The 23,793-nt window shown below is 55.1% G+C and overlaps 1 protein-coding gene across 2 annotated transcripts; it reads left to right on the forward strand.

Annotated features, from left to right (window-relative positions):
- The first annotated feature begins 1,740 nt into the window (after positions 1 to 1,740).
- Positions 1,741 to 19,579, forward strand: PLCD1 (phospholipase C delta 1). 2 transcript variants are annotated; one of them, XM_049766452.1, is made up of 15 exons: positions 1,741 to 1,823; positions 11,186 to 11,350; positions 13,836 to 14,064; positions 15,746 to 15,875; positions 15,986 to 16,217; positions 16,682 to 16,883; positions 17,077 to 17,221; positions 17,316 to 17,465; positions 17,558 to 17,713; positions 17,964 to 18,123; positions 18,239 to 18,355; positions 18,684 to 18,862; positions 18,957 to 19,089; positions 19,166 to 19,315; positions 19,423 to 19,579. In XM_049766452.1, the coding sequence occupies exons 1-15, from the start codon at positions 1,790 to 1,792 to the stop codon at positions 19,509 to 19,511; spliced, it is 2,271 nt and encodes a 756-aa protein (XP_049622409.1). In that variant the 5' UTR covers positions 1,741 to 1,789; the 3' UTR covers positions 19,512 to 19,579. The 2 variants fall into 2 exon arrangements, with proteins under 2 accessions (XP_049622409.1, XP_049622408.1); XM_049766451.1 differs by lacking the exon at positions 1,741 to 1,823 and adding an exon at positions 7,428 to 7,565.
- Positions 19,580 to 23,793: the final 4,214 nt, after the last annotated feature.

Here is a 23,793-nt window from a genome sequence, read left to right on the forward strand (position 1 = left end):
GGTGACATAAATGGGGATGACAAAGACTGAGATGGAGCCAAGTCAAGTGCAGGGGCCCACGTGTCTTTGTGCCTCTGGTGGACCAAGGAGCAGCACCCAGGGACTGCTGGTCGCTGAGTAAAGGGTTTGTGGTGCTCAGGCCTATCAGACCTCAGGTACCAGGCATTCCTGGAGTGCAGGCTGGAGGCTGCGTCCTGGTCTAGGAGCGGTTGGAGCAGAGACGTGACCCCATCCCTCTGTTCCCCGAGATGGGCTTGCCAGCGTGGATTTGCTCATCTCAGCCTGTCAGAGGACTGGGTGGCTCTCAGAACTGTCTCAGTTAGTCTTCTTCTTCTGTTTTGTTTTTGTTTGTTTTGGGGCCACACCCAGTGACACTCAGGCTCAGGGGTTACTCCTGGCTTTGTGCTCAGAAATCACTCCTGGATTGGGGGACCATATGGAACGCCGGGGGATCAAACTGCAGTCCGTACTGTGTTAGTGCATGCAAGGCAAGAGCCCTGCCGCTTGCGCCACTGCCCCGGCCCCGGGTTTAGTCTTCTTTAACTGGAGGACAGAACTCCAAGCAGATAGTCTAGATCAGGGGTCCTCAAACTTTTTAAACAGGGGGCCAGTTCACTGTCCTTCAGACTGTTGGAGGGCCAGATTATAGTAAAAACAAAAATTATGAACAAATTTCTATGCACACTGCATATATCTTATTTAGAAGTGAAGAAACAAAATGGGAATAAATACAATATGTGGCCCGCGGGCCGTAGTTTGAGGACTAGACTCTAGATAGTCCTGATGTTGAGAGGAGCACGGAAGATGGGGCGTGGGATATCTTACAATAATCAGAATCTGGGCTGGAGAGAGAGCACAGCGGCAGGGCATTTGCCTTGCACGCGGCAGGACCACGAGGGACAGCGGAGCCTGCCAGAAGCGATTTCTGAGCGCAGAGCCAGGAATAACTCCTGAGCGGCCCTGGGTGTGACCCAAAAGCCATACACAGGGCATCAATCAGAGTCAGCTGAGTGCCAGAAACGCTCATTAGCAATGTGTGCTGCAAGCTGACGCACAAGCACAAAGCCCATCAGGTCAGGAGTGACCCCTGAGCTCAGAGCCCTGAAAGCAGGACTTAGGGTATGACCTCAGTCCCTGCTCCCGAAGGAACCTGAGCTGGATGAACTGAGGATGGGAGTTGGGGGCACAAGAAGGGGAACAGAGAATCCAGCCTAAGCTGGGGGCAGTTCCCCCAGCCCAGATCCTCTCCCCATCTTGGCAGGGGTTTGGGGGTGACTGACTCAGAAGGGCTCACCGTCTTTGGGGCTCTTCCTCGCCTCCCCACGCAAAGGTGGAAACTCACCCAGGCCAGGGATAGCCCCTGTTCCCTAACTCCCCAACTTGATTCTGCAGAGGGGACAGCAGGCTCTGACTCTCCAGGGGACACTCCCGGGGTGACTGCAGGGTTCCCTATGCGCATGGGGCCAGGATCCTGCAAACCGGGCGTGGGGCCCGGGGAGATGACAGGCCAGGCCTGGGGCTGTGGGCGCGGCCTTGGGAGGGGAGCGGGCGGATCCAGCTCTTCCAGGCCGGCCGGGCCGAGCCACCCAGCGGCGTCGGGGGGCCCTGGATGGGGCGGGGAGACGCGCGGGTTGGCGGGCCCCGAGTGGGGCGGAGTCCCCACGCTCCTCCCTCTCTTCACCCCTCCGGCCCCCTCAGTCTCTCCGGGTCCCGTAAACGCACCCTTGGAACGAGCCGGTCTGCGAGTGCCGTCGTCCACGCGTGTTCGCGGAGCCCCCGTGGGGCGGGCATGGATCCGGGCCGGGGCTTTCTAGCCCTGCACGGTGAGTTGGGTCTGATCCCACTCGGGTCCCGAACCCACTCGCGGTCTTGGGGCCACTTTGAAGGCCAAGGCGGTCTCGGGTCAGGTCTCCCCACCCGGGTGGGCCTGCGCGCGCGGTTGGTTCCTTTCCAGGGCGCACCAAGGGGACAGAGGGAGGGAGCCTGGGCTTCTGTCTGTCAGGGGACTCAAGGCCGGGCAGAACTCGTGAAAAGCGAGTTCTATCCACCGACCCATCTGGGGCGTCCCAGGGAGGCTCCCCAAAAAAGCCCCGGCGTGCCCAGAGCGCGCGTGCTTTGCGCGCGTGCGGGTGTGTCCAGGCTGCTGCGGGATCTGGGGAGGGACAGGGACGAGGTGGCCGTGAACTTGGCCACGGTGGCACCGGCTGCTTTGTCATCTCAGCTTGGGGGTGGCACAGTAAGCTGTGCCCCCCACTCCACCTAGCCCAAGCGATGGGACTCTTCCCAGCCCCTGTGGCTGGCCACCGCCAAAGTGGGCCGGGCCCCAGACCAGCTCTTGGTGGCCACTGGCTCCACCCTTCCTCCTGCAGAGCTGGAGCTTGGAGCTCGGTCCCGGTCCCGGTCCCAGGCTGCTCCTTCCTTGCGGAAAGGAAATGCGGGGGCACCAGTGCTCCAAACTCAGGAGGCGTCCTGGTGGTACCTGGACACTCGGCCTGGACTTGTCATGTGGAGTCTGTCCGGGGACACTGAGCCCCACACGTCCTGTAGCCCTTAATGACCACTGCCTGACATCCTGTTTCCTGAACCCCTGAGGCTGGGATCTCGGTGCCCTCCACATCCCCAACCAGAGGAGGACATAACAGATGGGAAGGAGAAAGGCGGCAGTCCACTGGGACGCGCTAGGACGGAGGGGGCTCCAATTGTTTCTATCAGTCCCCATTTCAGGTTCTCCAGTTAGCCTTCTGGAAACCTAGCAAGTGCCCATACTGTCCCCCTTATGCCACTGGCTTGGTCTCCCAAGGCATTGGTTCACTGGCCCCAAAATAGCTGACCCGCCTCTTTCTGTGGTCTTTGGGGTGGGGGAGTATTGGGCCACACCCAGCAATGCTCTTGGGGTACTCCTGGCTCTGCACGCAGGGCTCAGGGAAGATCCTTCCCTTTTGGTGGGCTCTGGGGGGGTCGTATGTGGTGCTATGGATTGAACTTGGCTCTATTGTGTGCAAGGCAGTGCTTTACCTGCCACTGTACTATTGCTTTTGTTCCCGTCTTTTTTTTTTTTTTTTTAGGGGGGGCACACCTGGCATCGCTCAGGGGTTACTTTGGCTCTGTTCAGAAATCGCTCCTGGCTGTCTCTGGGGACCATATGGGATGCCGGGGATCAAACCCGGGTTAATCCCTGTCAGCCCCCTGCAAGGCAAACGCCCTACCGCTGTGCCACCGCTCCGGCCCCTCCCATCTTTTCTGTTCTGCCAGATTAGCACCAATCTCTGAGGACCACAGAGATCTGCTCCCTCTCCCCATCCCTTAGCCAGTGCCAGTTACCTCTTCCAATGTGCCTCACAAGCACATTTTCTGAGAGCCTCTAGTTGGCTCCAGCTGGACTGCAATTTCGACTTGAGGCGCGTATGCCACCCTTGCTGTGTCCACCGCCTCTCCCACCAGATGGTTGTGCGTCTTCCTTCAGAGGAAGCTTGTGGAAATGGGAGCTCTGACCCCACCCCACCCTCTGGTGCCCTGAACTCTGAGACCCCAGCTATTCCCCTGAGGGCCCTGTCTCTTTGAGCTCAGCACCCCAAATGGCTTTTCCATAATTGACTTTAAGGCCCTTTGCAAAGCAGAATGGGAAGGAGAAAAAGAAATGGGAAGGAGAAAGGGGTTAGAGGGCTCACTTCCAAGTCACCTACATTTCCATTGTGGAGTCTGCATATCTTTCATTTTTTTCGGTTTTGATTTTGGGCCACACCTGGTGACGCTCAGGGGTTACTCCTGGCTACGTGCTCAGAAATCACTCCTGGCTTGGGGGACCACATGGGACACAGAGGGATGGTCCGTCCTAGGCAAGCGCGTGCAAGGTGAATGCCCTAGTGTTTGCGCCATTGCCCTGGCCCCCTGCATATCTTTCATACCTGGGTGATGTCTCACAGAATTGGACATATGCTGGAGGATCACTATCTGGTTTGGACATCTGAAGGTATTTTTTTTTTTTTTTTGGTTTTTGGGTCACACCAGGCCGTGCTCAGGGGTTACTCCTGGCTCTATGCTCAGAAATCACTCCTGGCAGGCTCAGGGGACCATATGGGACGCCGGGATTCGAACCACCGACATTCTGCACGAAAGGCAAACGCCTTACCTTTATGCTCTCTCTCCGGTCCCTGGAGGTAATCTTGCAGAAGAATGTTATCAGCTCTGAGAAGCTCCTGGCTCTCAGTTCTATGAGCTTCCCCTTCTCCCTCATTCAGGCAGACATGGATTCTGGAGGCTGACTGGATACCTGAGTTCATGTCTTGGTTTGCGTGTTTATTTATTTATTTTTCAAACTCAAACCACTGGCTTTGTGTGTGTGTGTATATATGTGTGTGTGTGTGTGTGTGTTTGTCTCCATTTTTATGTGTGTAAAATGGGACATAAAAAACACTGGCTCAGAAGGTTTCTGTGAGAATTGTCTGAAGTAATATCTATAAGGCAGTTAGAACAATGACTCGTCTCAACTGTGACAAGTTTTATCCAAAATTTCCTGTGCACCCCCTATCACGGTCTGCAGGTGTTTGAGAAATTAAGGGGTAATAAGGTAGTCAGTCAGAAAAAGATAGAACTAGAACTGGTCCAAGAATTGGGGGCTGTTTCCTGTTCCTCCCAAGTTCTCAGAATGATACTATAATCTCCAGCTTCCTCTCTAACCCACTTCCTCTGCTATCTGCACTTCTGTCTGGCCTGCACTGACTTTTCTTTTTCTTTTATTATTAATTTTTTGGAATACACCTGATTGTGCTCAGGAATTATTGCGGTTTTGCACCCCAAAATTACCCCTGGCAGGGGACCAAGGATGTCAGGGATCAAACCCAGGTTCGCCTTGCACAGGTGAGCACCCTACCCACTGTACCGTTGTTCTGGCCCCTCAACTGACTTCTGCAACAAGTCTCCAGATGTGCCTGAAAAGATACTTTCCAGAACCCTCCTTTCATCGAACTCATCTCCACTGACCTTTCCTCCACTTTGTCCGTTCTGCCTTGCGGAAAGGTAGAACCTCTCTCCATTGGTTTCAGCAAAGGCCCTAACCTCGGCTGTAGTTCTGGCTCCAAGCAACTAGGCTCCAAAATTTGCCTGTACTTAACTATGTGACCTGGAATTAATTACCTTTTTTTCTCTAGGTCTGTTTATTTTATTTTCTTTCATTTTTGGTTTTACGGCCATACCCGGTGGGGCTCAGAGTTACTCCTGGCTCTGAGCTCAGAAATCCCTTCTGGCAGGTTCGGGGGGACTAGATGGGATGCTGGGGATCAAACCCAGGTCTGTTCCAGGTCTGCTGCGTGCAAGGCAAATGTCCTATTGCTTTGTTATTGCTCCAACTCCAAGGTCTGTTTTTTCATCCATGGGATTACAGTTCCTTTCTCACAGGGGGCTGTGCCAAGGCTAAAGCTCTGCTGGGCATAGTAGTGTTATGTTGGCTAAAAAAAGCCAGTAGCCCCATGAGATTAGGATCCCAGGATCATCAGAAACAAACGGGGGGGTGGCCAATCATCCTCTCCACCACAGTTGCCTTTCAAATGCAGATCACTTTGGCTGTAAGGTAAAACTCCTACTTTTTAGCTGCATAAAATAAAATATGCAAAAATTCAAACGAAGCCATTAATACTGAGTTGAGTCTTTCCTTCTTCCAGTAAAGAACCCTTAAGGCGAGTTGATAGGACCCAAGTGGTAGAGAATATATGACGACTCATATGGTCTTGCATATATGAGGCTCTGGGTTTTATCTTTGACATTGGGGGTGGGGTTCCTCTAAAACTCCACTCCTCCCCTCCCCATATGAAGAATAGCTTGTCTGTGTCCATAAATTTCACCACTCCACACTAACACGTTGCCTATGATTTTCTCTGTGGTATGAACTGGGCAAGTCACCGCCTTTAGGTTTGTTATTTCTCTCATACTTGTCTGCTTAACAACCAGCTTTTCCAGTGAGTCACTGCTGGATCCCGGGAGGCGAATGGGGGAACATATTCAGAGTGAAAAAAAGAGGCATGAGTCAAGCTTCTGGGTGGTGTCCGGACCTTTGGCACACAGTAGGGACTCAAATAAATAGCGACGGCATGAATGAAAGGGAAGCTGTGACTCCCATGAAAGGACCCCCTTGTTCCCAGCACACTGGCAGCACTTTGTGCCGAGTTGCCTTGGGTTCTCACGTTTCCCAAAGCAAACCTGCTTAGTGGACGCCTTCAAGATCAGCCTTCCAGACTCCCTCCTTCCTACCCCACAAAGAATTTGCAACCTTGGGGTTCACCCCACATGGGCAGGAAAACAGAAAGAAAGAAAAAAAAAGATGAGAATGCTTGCTTGAAACTTCCCAAGTGTGAGTTCAGACCAGAGGTGCTCTCAGGGTATTGGAGGTGACATATCTGGCAGACTTGGCCCAAGCTCTGTACCCCAGGGACTCGTCTCACCTTCCCCCTGGGGGAGGCTCCTTGCTGCTGGATGCAGCTCCTCCTGCTAGCCTCCCACTGGAGCTCGGATCCTTTTTAATTTTATTTTATTACTTTATTTTATATTTTAGTTTATTTTATTTTGCTTTTATGGGCCACACCCGGTGATGCTTAGGGGTTCCTCCAGGCTTTGCGCTCAGAAACCGCTCCTGGCTTGGGGGGAACCTTATGGGACACCGGGGATCGAACCCAGGTCCATCCTAGGCTAGCGCTTGCAAGGCAGGCGCCTTACCGCTTGCGCCACTAGAGCTCGGATCCTGAGCCTGCGCAGACAGACGGCCCAAGCCCCGCCCCCTGGGACACGACCACGCCCCCAAAGGCGGGCGCGTCTCTTCCCGACCAATCAGTGGCTTTCGCCGCGCGTGAATCCTCCCGCGATTCGCCAGTCGGGTCCTGGCCCCGCCCCAGCGCGCTTCCGGCTTTGACGCTACTTCCGCCCTCTTCTCACTGGCTCCACCTCCAACCGACCTGCTTTCTGAGCACTGATTTTTATATTTTGGGGGGGCCACTGATGTATGGAGTTTCTGGATTTTCAAGTTCATTCTCTAGTATCCGCTTTTTCCCTCGGGACGCCCCACTTCCTCAGCTCGGGCCTCCTCTTCATGCCTGGATTCCATTCTTGCCCCTACCTGACAGGCCACGCCCACCTCATGATGCAGCCACGCCCATACCCTAGCCCAACCACGCCCACAGCTAACCAGCCCCACCCATAGCCACGCCCACACAACCAACCCGACCTCTTCTCTCTTTTAGCCACGCCCACAAAACTTAGCCACGCCCATCTCAAGCAAGCCACTCCCTTCTCCTAACCACGCCCACATGCATAGGCCATGCCCCTCTTGTGACCACGCCCACTCCGTTGGCTCCTTTCCCAGCCCCGCCCCTGCACATCTGGGCTCGGCCCCGCCCGGGTCCCGCCCCAGCTGTGGGTCCTCCCTTAAGGCTCCAGCCGGTGCTGCAGGCTGCTGGAAGTCGCCCGACCCGAGCGTCCGGCCATGCAGTGCCTGGGGCTCGGGCGCCGGAGCCCCTCCCGGGAGCTCTACCTGCAGGAGCAGAGCCTGAAGGTGGCTGCGCTCAATGGGCAGAGACTGGGTAAGGGGAGCAGGAGGCACCCCGATCCCTGGAAGGAAGGGAGGGAGGGAGAGAGATCTGGGGGGGACTTGGCCTGCCCTGCTGCCTCTCTTCCCTTTGGACCCGGGACTGCCTGCCACCCACCCACCCAGGGGCTGTTTCTGCTGCAGGCATGCTGTGCTGTGTGCTGGGCCCATGTCAGCAGTGGCAGAGGGTGCAGGAGGGAGACCCCTGGCCTTCCCCGTGGACGGCTTCCAGGCAACAATGGATGGGCGGGTGTGGGACTGTGTGACCCAAGATAATCCGCAGAGCAGATGTGTGTGACTGTGGGGGAGCCAGCGGTCACCATCAGTGGCAGGGCACAGCAGTGATGTTGCGTGGTGCAGATGGCTGTGTGTAGCATGGCCTGTTCTGTTCTGTTCTGTTCATGGGGTCTGTAACAGCAGTTCTGTTAAGGGTGTATGGAAGATGGGTTTTCCAACATGGCAGCGAGTCCCTAAGCAGAGGCCTAGCATAAAGTCGCGTTTTCCCTGCAGGTAGGCTCCTGAGTCCTGACTCCACCATGTAGCTTCCTCGGGCCTCAAGTTCCTCATCTGTAAAATGGAAATAATGATAGTGCCATCCTTGATGGCTGCTGGGGGGGGGGTAAGTACAAGTACCAAGAGCAATGGCTCATGAGATATTAGCTTTCGTGATGGTGGCTGTTATTGTGAAAACCAGGAGGACGTCTTTCATGGCCCCCGTCTTGTATGGCTGTATGTGACTCCATGTGACGGCTCCAGCATCTCTGCCACATGTGATGACTTAAGTGCGGCTGTGCCGAGTCTGAATGTGATTGTGGGTTCTTGTCTGTCTTCATGGCGCATGGCCCTAGACTCCAGGTCAAGATTTTTAGTCTGGATTAGCTGTGATGGCTGCCTAAGGAAGCCACCCAGAGGAGTCTTTTATTTTTATTTATTTGTGGGGGGGGGTTGGGTCACACCCGGCAGCGCTCAGGGATTATGCCTGGCTCTACGCTCAGAAATCGCTCCTGGCAGGCTTGGGGGACCATATGGGGTGCTGGGATTTGAACCACCGTCCTTCTACATGCAAGGCAAACACCCTACCTCCATACCATCTCTCCGGCCCTTAAGATACCTTTTATCTACCTCCAACTCCCACAGGAGAAAGAAACATACAGCTGGGTGGGCAGCTAGGTGGGTGAGGACTGCCTGAGTTTTCTTGGGTGCTGCGAAAGACAACAGGAGGTAGGGCAAGTAAACAGCAGCCTTGGAAGCCAAAGGCTGAGAGAGGGAGGCTTCCTGTACTATGGCTGTGTTTAGGGTCCACCTCAGGACCGAGGCCTGTGTTCCGGAAGCCACATGGGCAGGGGCAGGGGCTTATCTCGGCCTGGCTGCAGAGATCTCCCGTCTGGCTCCAAGACAGGATGGAGCTTGTCATCTCCTCATGGTACTTTCCAGGACTGGAGGGTGGGGTACACTTTCTGCTTTCCGCCCCCTCCCCATTTTCCCATCTTTGTGCCTAGCACAGGCCCACTGTGGTCCCCCTCCCATAGGCCCTTCAGCCTCAACAGGGACATGGAATCCTGCAAAAGTCAAAGCCAATGAATGTCTCCTTGTCTTGTGCTCTTGTCTTGAGTCCCACTGTCACAGACGGGAGATGGGCCACCGTCTGCAGTCCCCACTCCTCTCTTGGGCCCGTCTCAGGGCTGAAGGAGATGTCTCTTAGAAGCGGCAGGGTGAGGGGCCGGAGAGATAGCATGGAGGTAAGGCGTTTGCCTTGCATTCAGAAGGACAGTGGTTCGAATCCCGGCATCCCATGTGGTCCCCTGTGCCTGCCAGGAGCGATTTCTGAGCATAAAGCCAGAAGCAACCCCTGAGTGCTGCCGGGTATGACCCAAAAAACAAAAACAAACAAATAAAGTGGCAGGATGAGGGGTCGGAACGGTGGCACTAGAGGTAAGGCATATGCCTTGCAAGCACTAGCCTAGGATGGATCACCATTCGATCCTCCGGCGTCCTATATGGTCCCCCAAGCCAAGGGCAATTTCTGAGTGCATAGCCAGGAGTAACCCCTGAGCGTCAAACAGGTATGGCCCCCCCCCAAAAAAAAAAAGAAGTGGCAGGATGAAAGTGGGGAGAAGTCGCCTGAGACAGGCCAGAGAAGCCCCCTGAAATGGTGCTGTTGGAGGAAGAGATGTTAGCACCTGACCCTGTCCCCCTCCCTGTCCCCACATGATGAACAGGAACTGGGGGGTACAGAGAGGTTGCACATGGCTGAGGCCTGGAGGAACTGATGTGTTTATGACGTGGGGGAGATTATAGGGAACTCAGTATCTGGACTCAGGAACCAATGCTTCTGGTGCTGGGCACAGAACCCACACGACCTGATGCCACCACTTTGCTGGAACGGAGGGTCAAGGTTGCCGAGGACACGTTGTCCAGGCGCTAGTTTGGTCATTAGTGACAGACTTCAGGTGAGATGGCCTCTTGGCTTCAGAGTTGGCTGCTGGATGACATGTGGCCAGAGTGACCGAGGGATAACAGACGTAGACAGATTTGTGGCAGATACAGCCAAAAGCCGATAACGAACAGATCAGTGGCAGGCCCTGAGTGCGATGTGGGAGATACACCGACATGTGCGTCTGCTTGGATCTGCTGCTTCCTCACATCGAGGGTCCCTCAAGGCAAGGATTTCACTCATCCATTGCAGCTGGCACAAGGAATACTGAAACTTGGGGGCTCCTGTCCTGGTGCCCCCCGCCCCATTGCCTGCTTGGATAAAGGGTGCCACGTCTCTGAGACTGCATGCTTCAGGCTGGCCTGGGTCTCCAAGAGCAGCAAAGAGCTGGCAGAAAGAGCTGGATAGGGCATAGCATTGCGCCTTGGGGGTCCTGGACTCTAGGGGTCTCAGCTGGATGCTTTTCTCTCCTCAGTTCACAGACAGGAAGGAAGGGTTCCACAGCAAAAAGTCACCTGGCAGGTCACACCGTTAGCCAGGAAGGTACCTGGTCTGCACTGGTGCTTTCAGAGCCTCAGGGGCTGGGAAGCTGCCGGGTACTGGCTTTTGCTCGCCTCTGGAAGCTATTCTGGCTCGGTCTCACTTTTCGGCTCTGGCTTCTTTCAGGTTCTTCACCAGGAGGGGCCCACCTCTTCTCACAGGGCCAGCCTATTCCTAGTGGTCTGGTTCCTCGGGTGTTCTTCATCGCTGCCCTCCTCTGTTCAGACCTGGGTGGCAAGTGGCAATGTTTTTAGGGTGACTTGAGTGGTTAAGTTTTGCCTGACCTGAGTGGGCAAGTCAAGAGGAGGAGGAGGAGGTTTTGAACCTACTCTAGGAGTAGGTTTTGAACATGAGTGGAGAAGGAAGTGAACTAAGAGCAGAAGAAGAGGTTGTCATAGTGGGTGTGAGTGCTGGGAGAACAGGACTTGGGAGGAGTGGCCTCTTTTATTGTTTGTTTTGTTTTGTTTCGCTTTTGGGTCACACCCGGTGGCACTCAGGGGTTACTCCTGGCTCTGCACTCAGAAGTCCTCCTGGCAGGCATGGGGGACCCTATGGGATGCCGCATATAAGGCAAACTCCTACCGCGCCATGCTATCCCTCTGGCCCCTAGGAGTGGCATCTTACCTGCTCTGTTCCCCTAGGTCTGCAGGATGATAAGGACCTCCTGGCCCTCCTGAAGGGCAGTCAGCTCCTCAAGGTGAAGTCCAGCTCATGGCGGAGAGAACGTTTCTACAAATTACAGGAGGACTGCAAGACCATTTGGCAGGAGTCCCGCAAAGTCATGCGGAGCCCAGAGTCCCAGCTCTGTGAGTGCCCAGGAGTGTAACCTGTGCTGGGCAGTGGTGTGGGGGACAGTGCTGACTGGGAGAAAAGATGAACAGTGGCTCAGGATCACAGATGGGGAAACTGAGGCCTGATAGTGGGCCTGTTAACAGAACTAGAGACAGGTAGGGGCAGGGCCAAACAAGGACCCAGGTGGGCTGAAGAATGCAGATGGAGATGCTGAGGTTTTTGGGGGGTCATGTTATATCACCAAAGAGGAAGGGCAGCTGGGTTGTGGAATACGTCGAAGAAGGCCCAGGCAGCTGTGGGAAAGAGGGAAACTGGGCTGACTGCTCCCTGTGTGGGAGGGACAGAGCCTGGCCCAAAGTCCGGGCACAGATAAGGCCCTTCCGGGTGTCATGTGGATGTAGCGTGTTCCTGGGGCTGGGGTGGAGCTGGGCCTTGACGGAGAACCTCCCTTGAGGTGCAATGTTCCTCGCTAGGCCTTGGGGAGAAAGTTCTACAACACCACTTTAAAGTGGAACTCACGGGGCCGGAGAGATAGCGCAGTGGTAGAGCGTTTGCCTACATGCCACCAACCCGGAATGGACCGGGGCTCGATCTCTGCATCCCATATGGTCCCCAGAGCCTGCCAGGAGTGATTTCTGAGCGCAGAGCCAGGAGGAACCCATGAGCGCCGCTGGGTGTGGCCCAAACAGCCCTCCCCTTCATAAAAACGTGGAACTCACTCAGTGAGTCTGTGAGGTGACAGGACACATTTCTCTGAGCAGGAGCATGAGGCTGATGAGGTCTGGAAAGGATTTTCACATGTCACTGGGAATGTTCTGGTACAGCACCTCTCACTGCCTGTGGCCCCCAAGCCCTTGAAATACTATTAGTGATGGCTGAGGGCCTGAATCCTTTCCTTCTTTTGCTGAATTTGAACTGATTTGTATGGAAATAGCACACTGGTGGCTGGAGGCTGCTGTGCTGAGCATTGCAGCTAGGATTTATTCACATCCCAGATCCCCCTAAAAGTCCCTCATTCACCTAGCCTGGATGGGAGGAAGTAGGGGAGTCAGCCCACTGGCAGATCTGGGCTGGAGTGAGATCAGATTCCTTTAGAGAGTCCCTGGTGGGAGAAGGACAGGAAGAAAGAGGAGGGTGGGGGCCCAGAGAGATAGCACAGCAGCGTTTGCCTTGCAAGCAGCCGATCCAGGACCAAAGGTGGTTGGTTTGAATCCCATATGGTCCCATATGGTCCTCCGTGCCTGCCAGGAGCTATTTCTGAGCAGACAGCCAGGAGTAACCCCTGAGCACTGCCGGGTGTGACCCAAAAATAAAAAAAAAATAAAAAAAAAAGAAAGAAAGAGGAGGGTGGCTGAATGGGTGTGCCCTCATGGGATGGGGCCTGCCAGGCCTTGGGACCCAGATGGAAATGGGAGGTAGTTTGGCCCGGGGAAGGACAGAAGAAAGGCAGGACACAAGCAGGCTCTATGGCAAGAGTTTAGTGGGGTCCTTGAGAAATCGCCAGGGTGGTGGTGGGCCTGAGCTGGAGGAGCCCCAGTGCTGTGCCAGCAACTATGGCAGGAGAGGCCAGTTCATCTCTGGCCACCATTTACCCAGGCACCCTTGGGACTCTGCACTGTAGAGGCTGCCTTGCTTCAGAGGCAGAGGCATCTCGCTCTTTGAGCCCCAGGGAGTCTGGAGTGGGGATGGCTTGCAAAGGAGAGCCCCCCTGAGGGGACTCAGTGCATGCCAAAGGCGCAGAGTCTAGGGTGGGTGAGGAAGGGGCAGGAGAGCCTGTGGGGTGCCAGTGTGCTTTGGAGGACCGGGTCCTGAAAGACTCTCTTCTGTGTCATACCCTGAGGTAGGCCACTCTTTGGTAAGGACTGAAATTGGACTCAAAAGCACCTGACCCAAGGGGAAGCTGAGCTTAGGTGAAGGAGGATGGGATGGGATTCCCTGCCACCTTCTCTGGCTTTGCCACCGCCTGTCCACAGAAGGGACAAGGCCTTACTTAGCAATGGTGACGGGTCTGTGTTTTCTCCCATCTCAGATTCCTGTTCCACTTTCCACCCAGTCTAGCTGGGCTGTCCTTGAGAGTGGCCTGGTTGCCAGGAGGCTCCAGGAACAGGGGCTAAGCATTGACACCCCTCTAGCTAGGGGGTCTAGGGCTTCACCTGTAAAAGCCTGGGACCTGGGCCATATGCAAGAGGTCCAAGGAGCCCAGAGTCCTTTGGAATCTGTCCTACCTGCTGAAAGCCACCCTTCTGCCCACATAATTTTGGCTCAGTGCTGCCTCTGCCTGTTTCTGCTTTCCTCTTTGTGTCACCTGTTATCTGTCTCCTGCTACTCTCCTTCCCCTCAGCCCATGGCCAGAGAGCCAGCTCCTCCCCTCACCCGCAATGTGTGTGTCTCTCAGGTCCCAAGGTCCCTTCCCCACCCCTGCTGTGGATTTGGGGACCAGGCTGATTTTCCTCACAGCTGCTTCTGTCTTTTCTCACCCCCTCCACCCCTTCCTCGTAGTCTCCATCGAGGACATCCAGGATGTGCGGATGGGGCATCGTACGGAGGGCCTGGAGAAGTTTGCCCGCGATGTGCCCGAAGAGCGCTGCTTCTCCATCGTTTTCAAGGACCAGCGCAACACACTGGACCTCATAGCGCCGTCCCCCCAAGAGGCCCAGCACTGGGTGCAAGGCCTGCGCAAGATCATCCATCACTCGGGAACCATGGACCAGCGACAGAAGCTACAGCAGTATCCTGTGGCAGTGGGGGTGGGCCCGGCCTGTGGCTGCTGGAGATGGGCAACCTGAGCGAGGGTAGAGGAGGCCTCCGGGGCTCTCACAGCAAAACAGAGCAGATTGGTGGAAACAAAGGAAATGATTTTCCCTTTGGAGGGGGGCCTGATAGCAAGGTCCGGATGCTGTCAGGGGTGGGGTTCCGGCAAGGGCTTGGCTTTGCAGACAGCTGCCTTTTCACATGGCAGGGAGAGGCCTCTCGGAGGTCCCCTCAGATCATGATCCTCTGTCCTGAGAAACAACATTTCATTTCCAAAGCTTGAAATCTGTGATTGTAGCCACAGGTCGCTTACCAAGAGGACAGGCTCTGAGAAATGCTTTTTGTTTGTTTTGGGGCCACACCCGGTGACGCTCAGGGGTTATTCCTGGCTATGTGCTCAGAAATTGCTCCTGGCTTGGGGAACCATATGGGACACTGGGGAATCAAAACATGGCCCTACACAGGTCAGCCGCATGCAAGGCAAATGCCCTACCACTGCACCATGGCTCCGGCCCCTCATTAAGCAGTTCTGTCTCTGCAAGAACACAAGTCTACATACTTAGATGGTGTGGACTACTACCAGCTAAGCCATCTATAGAGAAACCAACCAGCCTTGTGTCTGCACTTCACTGTGGATTTTACCATCATGTTTGCAAATACTCAGTTTATTTGCTTTTCTCTTATTATTAATATCTCTTATTATTTTTTGGTCATGGTGCCAAAAGTTAGAATTGGGGTTTCCTGCATGCAAAACAGGCACTTCACCACTGAACCATGTCCCCAGACCCCTTCTACTGCTTTGCTTTTTTTTTTTTTAAATAAATCCTTCAAAGCTTTGCTTTGCTGCAAATAATCTATTCAGTGCATCCAAGAATTCCAGGTGCAGTTTTCTTTTTCTCTTTATTTGAACCTCAGAACTTAAACCATTTGTACGGCACCAATTATTATTTTCTTTGTGATTTCTTCTAGTAACTGACTGTCTTAGTTTTTTAAAGAACTGTGTCTATGATCTTTGAGTTTTCTCTGAGGAGTGAGAGGATGGAGATAAGAGAGAAATAGGGTCCTAAATAATGTTTTTTTTTTGTTTTGTTTTGTTTTGTTTTTGTTTGTTTTCTGGGCCACACCCGGCAGTGCTCAGGGGTGACTCCTGGCTGTCTGCTCAGAAATAGCTCCTGGCAGGCACGGGGGACCATATGGGACACCGGGATTCGAACCAACCACCTTTGGTCCTGGATCGGCTGCTTGCAAGGCAAACGCCGCTGTGCTATCTCTCCGGACCTATAAATAATGTTTTAAAAATGCAAAAGATTTGGGGAGGGGGCACTTGCCTTGCACATAGCTGACAAGGGTTCAATTCCTGGTAATTCCTGAATGCAGAGTCCGGAGTAAACCCTCAGCACTTCCAGATAAGAACCATCCACTTCCAGCCCCTAAAAAAGTGATAGATTTATAGCCAGAAAATAGGAAAACACCTTATAATAGGATCTAACATTTTCTCTATAGAACCACTAGATTTTTTGTCTACAACATGGACATCTCCTAGGTCAGATCTGCAGGGGGCTGTGTCTCAAAAGTTAACTCCAGGATTAAGGCCCTGATCTAGCTAGGACTTAAGGGTATTCCAGGCTTCCTGGGTACTTTCCTTACTTCTCATCCAGCTGGATTCATTCCTGCTTGCGAAAAGCTGACAAGAACAAGGACAATAAGATGAGCTTTAAGGAGCTGCAGAACTTCTTAAAAGAGCTTAACATTCAGGTGGATGACAGCTACGCTCGCAAGATCTTCAGGGTGAGGCAGGGAGAGGGCGGTGGCTGGGCAGAGAGGCCTCGGCCTGGTCCCTAAGGGCTCTGAGCCAGGCAGGCTCTGAGCACGGTGCACCTGGTCTCCTGGCTTTACAGGAATGCGACCACTCCCAGACCGACTCACTGGAGGATGAAGAGATCGAAACCTTCTACAAGATGCTCACGCAGCGGTCGGAGATCGACCGCACCTTTGCCGAGGCCACAGGCTCTGCGGAGACCATGTCGGTGGATCAGCTAGTGACGTTTCTGCAGCACCAGCAGCGGGAGGAGGCAGCGGGGCCAGCCCTGGCCCTTTCACTCATTGAGCGCTACGAGCCCAGTGAGGCTGGTAAGGGCCTGGGAGTCCCCTGGAAAGGCTGCAGCTCTGAGAAAGAGACTGGGGAGGGGGCCCAGGGGTTCTAGGTCAACATGCGTCTGCCCCAGGAAAGCAGGCCATGGGAGACAGGCCTCTCCATCACTGTCCCTCTCAAGCCTCCATCTGCAGGGATGAGAGAGAAATGGTGGAGGCTTGCATGGGCCCTTGCCTGCTTCTTTCTTTATGCCATCCTGCCTCAGCCTTGAGCTGTGAGAGGGCAGAGCAGAGGGTCCCCGTCCCGGAGAGGGGGTTCAGTCTGGCGGCACAGAGGAGACAAGGCCCTGCTGTGCCTTTCAGAGGAGGCAAAGGCCTCACCTTGGACGGCCAGGATTTGCTTCTCCCCCTGAGAATCGGGGACCAGCCCCAGTCAGGGAAAGCAGGAGTTTGGGGAACTTCTGATCTCAGAGCAGTTCTGGACTCTCCTCTCCTCTCCTCAGCCAAGGCCCAGCGGCAGATGACCAAGGATGGCTTCCTCATGTACCTGCTGTCCGCTGACGGCAGCGCCTTCAGCCTGGCGCACCGGCGAGTCTACCAGGATATGAACCAGCCACTTAGCCACTACTTGGTGTCCTCCTCACACAACACTTACCTGCTGGAAGACCAGATTACTGGGCCCAGCAGCACTGAAGCCTACATCCGGTGAGAGCAGGGGGTGGCCCTTCAGGGTGGAACTTTTGGGGGGCTTTTCAAGGGCTGGAAGGGACAGGGCATTGACTGGTGGGGTAAGCGGGGCTTTAAGTGGTGGTGGTATTTTGTCTGGGGTAGTGGTGGTGGTGGCCGGGGCTTGGTACAAATGGATGGCGTGGGTCCTATTGCCCGTCTCTACCAACAGGGCACTCTGCAAAGGTTGTCGCTGCCTGGAACTTGATTGCTGGGATGGGCCCAACCTGGAGCCCGTTATCTACCACGGCTACACATTCACCTCCAAGATTTTCCTCTGCGACGTTCTCAGGGCCATCCGGGATTATGCTTTTAAGGTGAGCATCTTGAAAGGTGCCCATCGGGGGTGTTGGGGAGGAGGCGGATGGAGGGAAGATTCTTACATTCCCCTAACGTGCCTGGGGTTTCCAGGCCTCCCCGTATCCAGTCATCCTGTCTCTGGAGAACCACTGCAGCCTGGAGCAGCAGCATGTGATGGCTCGACACCTTCGCACCATCTTGGGTCCTCTGCTCTTGGACCGTCCGCTGGAAGGCGTCACCAGCAGCCTGCCTTCCCCGGAGGTGTGTGGAGGGGCTGGGGCTGCCCAGAGGAGAAGGCAAACGATTGCCTGGGAGGCCAGCTGGGCCTTGACTAGCCGCTCCTCCATCCTTAGCAACTGAAGGGGAAGATCTTGCTGAAGGGGAAGAAACTGGGGCGGCTTGTGACCCCTGAAGAGGAGGCAGGCCCAGAGGCCACTGTCTCGGATGAAGATGAGGCTGCGGAAATGGAGGATGAGGCCGTGAGGAGCCGGGTGCAACATAAATCCAAGGTTCGAGGGGGAGCCTTGGGGAGGGGAAGGGGACTGCCCTGGGCCCCTCCTCCCTCTCCACCATCCGCCTCCTTCAGCCCCTGTGTGTGAATGTTTGTCTGTTGTAACTCTCTGGAGCTGCCAACTCAGACCCTCTGCCTCCCTCTCTGCCTGTCTCCTTCTCTCTCTCAGTCTCTGGGTTTCTAGCTGTCTCAGAGTCTGCCATACCTCACCCTCCAAATCTAACCGGGGCCTCCCCGTGGCCCTTCAGGAGCACAAGCTGAGACTGGTGAAGGAGCTGTCTGATATGGTTATTTACTGCAAGAGTGTCCACTTTGCGGGCTTCTCCAGCCCTGGCACCCCCGAACAGGCCTTCTATGAGATGGTGTCCTTTTCCGAGAACCGAGCTCTCCGCCTGCTCCAGGAATCCGGTGAGCCTGCCTTGCCTTGCCCGCGGTGCTGCAGCCGAAGCTCCCTGAAGCAACCAGGCTGAACTGGGCGGAGAGTCACCCCAAGCGTCTCCTCACTGACCCTCACTCCCTGCAGGAAATAGCTTTGTCCGCCACAATGTGAATCACCTGAGCAGGATCTACCCTGCTGGGAGGAGGACAGACTCATCCAACTATCATCCGGTGGACATGTGGAACGGGGGCTGCCAGATCGGTAGGGGCTTCCTGTGACTGGGAGAGGGCTTGAAATGTGGTGCTAGGAGTTTCGGGGGGACCCAGACAGAGGCAGTAGTGTGTGGACGCAGGAGCCAATGAAGCCAGTTTTGAAGTGTCCCTCACTATAAATCCATGAAGTTCTTATCAGTTCCCTCATTCTTTGAGGGAAGAACCAGAAGCTGCAGGTGAGGTCGGTGTGATAGGCCAGTGAGGGTGACGGGAGAGTTGGGGGGATGGTGGACCCCACTGGTACTTCACTGAGGGACTCTAGGCTTAGGGGCCCCGAGTGAGCCGGCCCACATCCTGAGTGTGTGTCTTGCCTGTAGTGGCCCTGAACTTCCAGACGCCAGGACCTGAGATGGACGTGTACCAGGGGCGCTTCCAAGACAATGGAGCCTGCGGGTATGTGCTGAAACCTGCCTTCCTGCGAGATCCCAGCTCCACCTTCAACCCACATGCCTTGGTTCCGGGGCCCTGGTGGACGAGGAAGCGGCTCAGTGTCAGGGTATGGTTAGTCACGGAGGGGACAGGTGATCCTTGGCCTTCCTTCTCCTCCTGTTCCCTTCCCAAGCCCCCTACTGCACCTCCCCTTTCCTCAGGTCATCTCGGGGCAACAGCTGCCCAAAGTCAACAAGAGCAAGAACTCCATAGTGGATCCCAAGGTGACTGTGGAGGTCCACGGCGTGGGCCGTGACGTGGCAAGCTACCACACACCCGTTGTTACCAATAATGGTAGGCTCTCAGCCCATTTGGGACCCTGGGACCCAAATTGGTATCTGGGCCATTGATGGTTGGCCCATTTCTGTAGGCTTCAACCCGTGGTGGGACAAGCAGTTTGAGTTCGAAGTGACTGTCCCCGAGCTTGCCCTCGTTCGCTTTGTGGTGGAGGATTACGACGCGTCATCCAAGAACGACTTCATTGGCCAGAGCACCATCCCCCTGAACAGTCTCAAGCAGGGTGAGTCTGCCCTGGGGGTACCGGACCCAGCATCTTGTGGGCGGAGGCCAGTGGTCCCTGGAACATGTGTTCCAAGTGATCAGAATTCCCTTTGCGTGGCACTGCAGGATTCCGCCATGTCCATCTCTTGTCGAAGAATGGAGACCAGCACCCATCTGCTACCCTCTTTGTGAAGGTGTCTGTGCAGGACTGCTAGGTGTGGGAGTTCGGTGAGAGAAATCCAGGCATGACAGGTCGTGGGTCCGTGCCTGGGAGTGGGACCCATGGGGACGCCAAGCCCAAGCCTGCTCTGCCTTCCCGAGACGCATGGTCTGTGCTGCTGACTCTCTGGGCGCCCTGAGCTGGCCCGCTCCAGGGCTGTCCTCAGTTCCGTTCCGTTAGAACCACACTGTCGCCCGCCAGCCCTCCAGCTGGCCCTAGAGTGTGGCTTTTTATAAAAATATTAACACTAAACCATGAGTGGTCTCTATCTAGATGCCATAACAACCCATAGGAAGCATATGTGTATACATGAATAGTTACATATGAGTGCATGTGTGTACGTGTGTGTGTGTGTGTGTGTGTGTGTGAGACCTCCTCTACTTTCCTCACACTGGAGTAGGGGTCACCCAGGAAACCCCTCCATGAAGCTCAGTCCTACGCTGAAATATCACAGGAGAGCCCTGGTGCCAGCACCCTCTTCCCACCAGCGGGATTCCCCCAGAGGGAGCCAGGCTTGGAAGAACACACAGCACTTTGTGAGGGCCAAAGGCATTTACTGAGCGGGCGTGGGGGAGCGGTCCAGAGTGACTAAGAGGTGACAGAAGCGTCTCTCTAGGGCTCAGTGGTGTGGGCCTGTGTGTGTGGGGTCCATGGAGGTCCTGGCGTGCGGCTGTTTCAGGGTGTGGTCAGAAGAAGCCAAGCTGCTTTTTCTCTTGCCTCTGCCTCCACTTGGCCGTGCCGTAGAATTCCTCCTTAGACTTCCCAGAGATGTCCTGGAAGTCAGAATCTGAGAGGTAGGACTGTGAAGAGAGGGGGGACGCAGAGGAGGGGTGTCACCTGAGCCCAGAAACCTGCACCCCCCCAGATGTATCCCCCACTTAAGCTCCAGGCTCTCCTTTCAAACCTCCCTGCTTCTCACTGTCTATGACATGAGTCTTCCCAAGCAGCCTGCCCATTGCTTGTTTGGTCTGGATTCTAGACAGCTCCAGTCTGTCCGTGGGTCTCCAGTGCCCACTCCTTGTGGGCTGGATCAACGCCCTCTGGCAGGTCGTTGGCAGCCTGCTGCATCAACTGTTTTCGGGGCAGGCCCTCAGGCGCTGTGAACCTGGCACTACTGTATTCGGCGTCACTACTGCCCACCTTGGAGCCCAGCATCAGCTTGCTCTCCAAGCTGTCCTGGGAAACACTGGGGCCGGCACCTCCATGGTGGCTGTCTTGTCTTTGGCTAGCCATGTGGACATTTCCTGCAGAGAGAGGTGTCAGGCTGGGTGGGGTGCTGGGTTTCTCTAGGGAGGCTACATCGAACCCATCATTCTTGTAGCCCCTTTGCTGCTTTACTCTGCTCCCCAGGAGCCTGTCCTCTACACTCAATCTAGGGGAAGGGGGGACCCGAGGTCCCTCTTACCGCTCTGAGCTCAGAGATGGCCAGTCTCACATCCAGGCTGCTGCTCTCCACCACTTCGTCATAGGTCTGTCTGTTCTGAGGGGTGACAACAGGAATGTGGGTCCAGGGGTGCCAGTGGGGCCCAGGAGAGGCCCCCCACACCCTCATGGGGGTGTCTTGGGCAAGGTAGTGGCCCCTCTCCCCCACGTGACAGTGGAACAGGGCCCACTCACAGTCCACTATGGGGGACCCAGGAGAGAAAGCAGCCAGTGAAGTTGGAAGGTCCGTGACCCTGCCTGAGTAGCACGATGGAGGAGTCCGGGTTCCTCCCTGCTGGATGGGTTTTCAGGTACTCCCAGTCAGTGCCTCCTTCTTTCTCGCTGCTTCCCCGATCCACATGAAAACCTACATTACAGACAGGGCCTGAGCTGGGCTGGGGCCGGAGCTGTGCAGAGCTGACCTCTTCCTCCCACCTGGGCCTACCCAATGCTCTGAGAACTTGCTCCCATGCCCATCATTAGCCCACCTGGAGGAGGTACTGAGGGTGCACAAATGTTTATGCCAGGCACAGTGGTAGACATGGGGTAGTGGGAGTTCAACAGTGAGAAAAAAAAACTAGACAAAATTCCCCATTCATGGGGTCAGTAAGAGGGCTCAGAGGGCAGGGAGTATGCTTCATATGTGGGGGCCCCCAGGTCCCTCAACGGCTGTTGGGAGAAACCTCTGAGTACCGCTGGGTGTGGCCCCCAAACGAAAGCTCCCCTCTTAGGTGTTTTCATTTCACTGGGTGGGTGCAAGGGTCACGGAAATGAATAAAGCATCTAGATATCATCAGGTGGAAAAGAATAAGATAGAAAAGAAGTGAAACGAGTGGCTTGGCAGGGGGATATGGTTGCTTGAAATTAGACTGTGGGGGTGGGGAAGCCCGAGAGGAGATGTTTACAAAGACTGAAGGGAGGGAGGGTACGAGTGAAGTATGTTTGGGGGTTCTCACAACAGAAACCAGCAGCCAGGCTCTACCACACAGGGCACAAGGGAGACAAGTTAACAGAAGAGTAGGAGCAGTTGGTTCCACAAGGTTGGGGCTGCCAGGTACTCTAAGGGAAGCAGGGACCTTAGGTATCTCACTATGGGGAGGCCCTCCCAATTCCAGACACAACCCGGATGATCCTCTAACACACAGCGAGACAAGGAATGCGCAGCCACATGGAGCTTCACCAAACAAGGCTCAGGACTGGCCATGTGGTTGCACATGGTTGCCTGAGACGTGCGCGTTGGACAGCCATGCAGTCGTGCCCTTTCCTGGCCTCAGCTCCGCAGACTTCCTTCAGTCACCCACCTGTACCTCAGGTGCTCTCAGTTAATGATGACGGATCATGCGATGCACAGCCACAAAACAAAGCACAGGGAGGCAGCCACATTGAGGCCCCCCCAATCATGCGTTTACTCTATTGGTTCACTCCCTTTCTTCCTAGCCCTGAGAATCCCATGACACCAGAAGGCACAACAGTCACAAGTGCAAAAGGAGTTGCGGACACACAAATTCCACATATCCAGACTCCACAACTTCATCACCGTCAGACACACAGTGCCCTCTATCGCTGTACCGACAATCACAGTCATGCAGCTCAGACAGTGCCTGACACACACGGCCGGCAGCCTCACCTCCTGCCAGGGATCAAGCAACATCACGCCATACTTGTTTAGATCCTCTTGTTGGAAGAACGTCACTTCCTCGAAAACCACGCAGCCAGACTGGCCGGAGCATCTGAACAGCTGTGGCGGGAAACTGGCATCTACTTCCGGGACCCTGGCCAGTGTGGGCATGTGTGAGGATGCTTGAAGGATGCAGAGGCCCGAGCCTCTCTCCCCAGGCACAGGGGCCCCAACACTAAGGGCTGGGACTTCTTCTCTGAGATGCCACCACTCATATGTCATGGGGTAACATCTCAGCCTGGCCTTTGCCACCTAGAAAGCCACTGGATCCCACACCAGGCTCTGCCAGCTGCAGCTCCAGCAGCCCGTGAAGCTTGCCCAGTGTCATTGTGGCAAAGGGTGGAGCTGGCCCTGTGCAGAGCTCAGTGGGACCCGAGGAAGCCCAGATGTCACCCCAGTCCAGAGCCGGAAGCCAAGGTGAGAGAAGGCAAGGAAGGCTGAGTGAGGACAGCCATACTTTACATAGAACCTAGATTCCTCATTTTGCCTTTCTCTTACACGTGCACTCATATACATACACGTCACACCCCTCAGAATCATAGTACTATCATAGTACTGAAGAACGGCCCTTCTTGACTCTTGACTTGCCAGAATCTGGCACAGGATACTGGGAGCGCATCATGCCAGCAGAGGGCACCCCTGCACCGCTCTCCTGGTCAGCTTTCCCAGTTAAGTTTCTGGGAGCCCGGTCCTGTTTTGATGCGGTGTGACCCTCCATTAGTCTCTTCCCCTCTTTGGGCCTCAGAGTCTCTTTAGTGTGAGAAGAGGCTAGCCCAGCCCTTACCTCTTGTTGCTTAGATAGGGAGCTTGGCTTCCCAGGACCTCCCAGAAGTGGGGAGGCTCCTGACCCTCCAACACGGTTTCCTGGTCCTTCCCTGAGATGGCAGAGACCACCATCTGTGCCATCTCACGTTGGGCACATTATAGGCCTGGCAGGCAGAGAGGCGATTCAGGTCATGCACGGGGAGTCTCCAGCCCACAGGGGGGCCCTGAGTAAACCTTCTCTTCTCCCTGCCACACCCAGCTTCCAAAGACCCTCTCTGGAACCAGGCCAATGAGGAATGGGGACCCCAGACTGGAGACTCCATTCGTGATGTCTATTTTGAGCAGAAAACATTCAAGTAAATCCAACTAGGCCTCCTCCTCCGCTTCCCAAAGAGCTTCGAAGGGTCAGCTT

This window comes from Suncus etruscus, chromosome 20, assembly GCF_024139225.1.
Source record: "Suncus etruscus isolate mSunEtr1 chromosome 20, mSunEtr1.pri.cur, whole genome shotgun sequence".
Classification (NCBI taxonomy): domain Eukaryota; kingdom Metazoa; phylum Chordata; class Mammalia; order Eulipotyphla; family Soricidae; genus Suncus; species Suncus etruscus.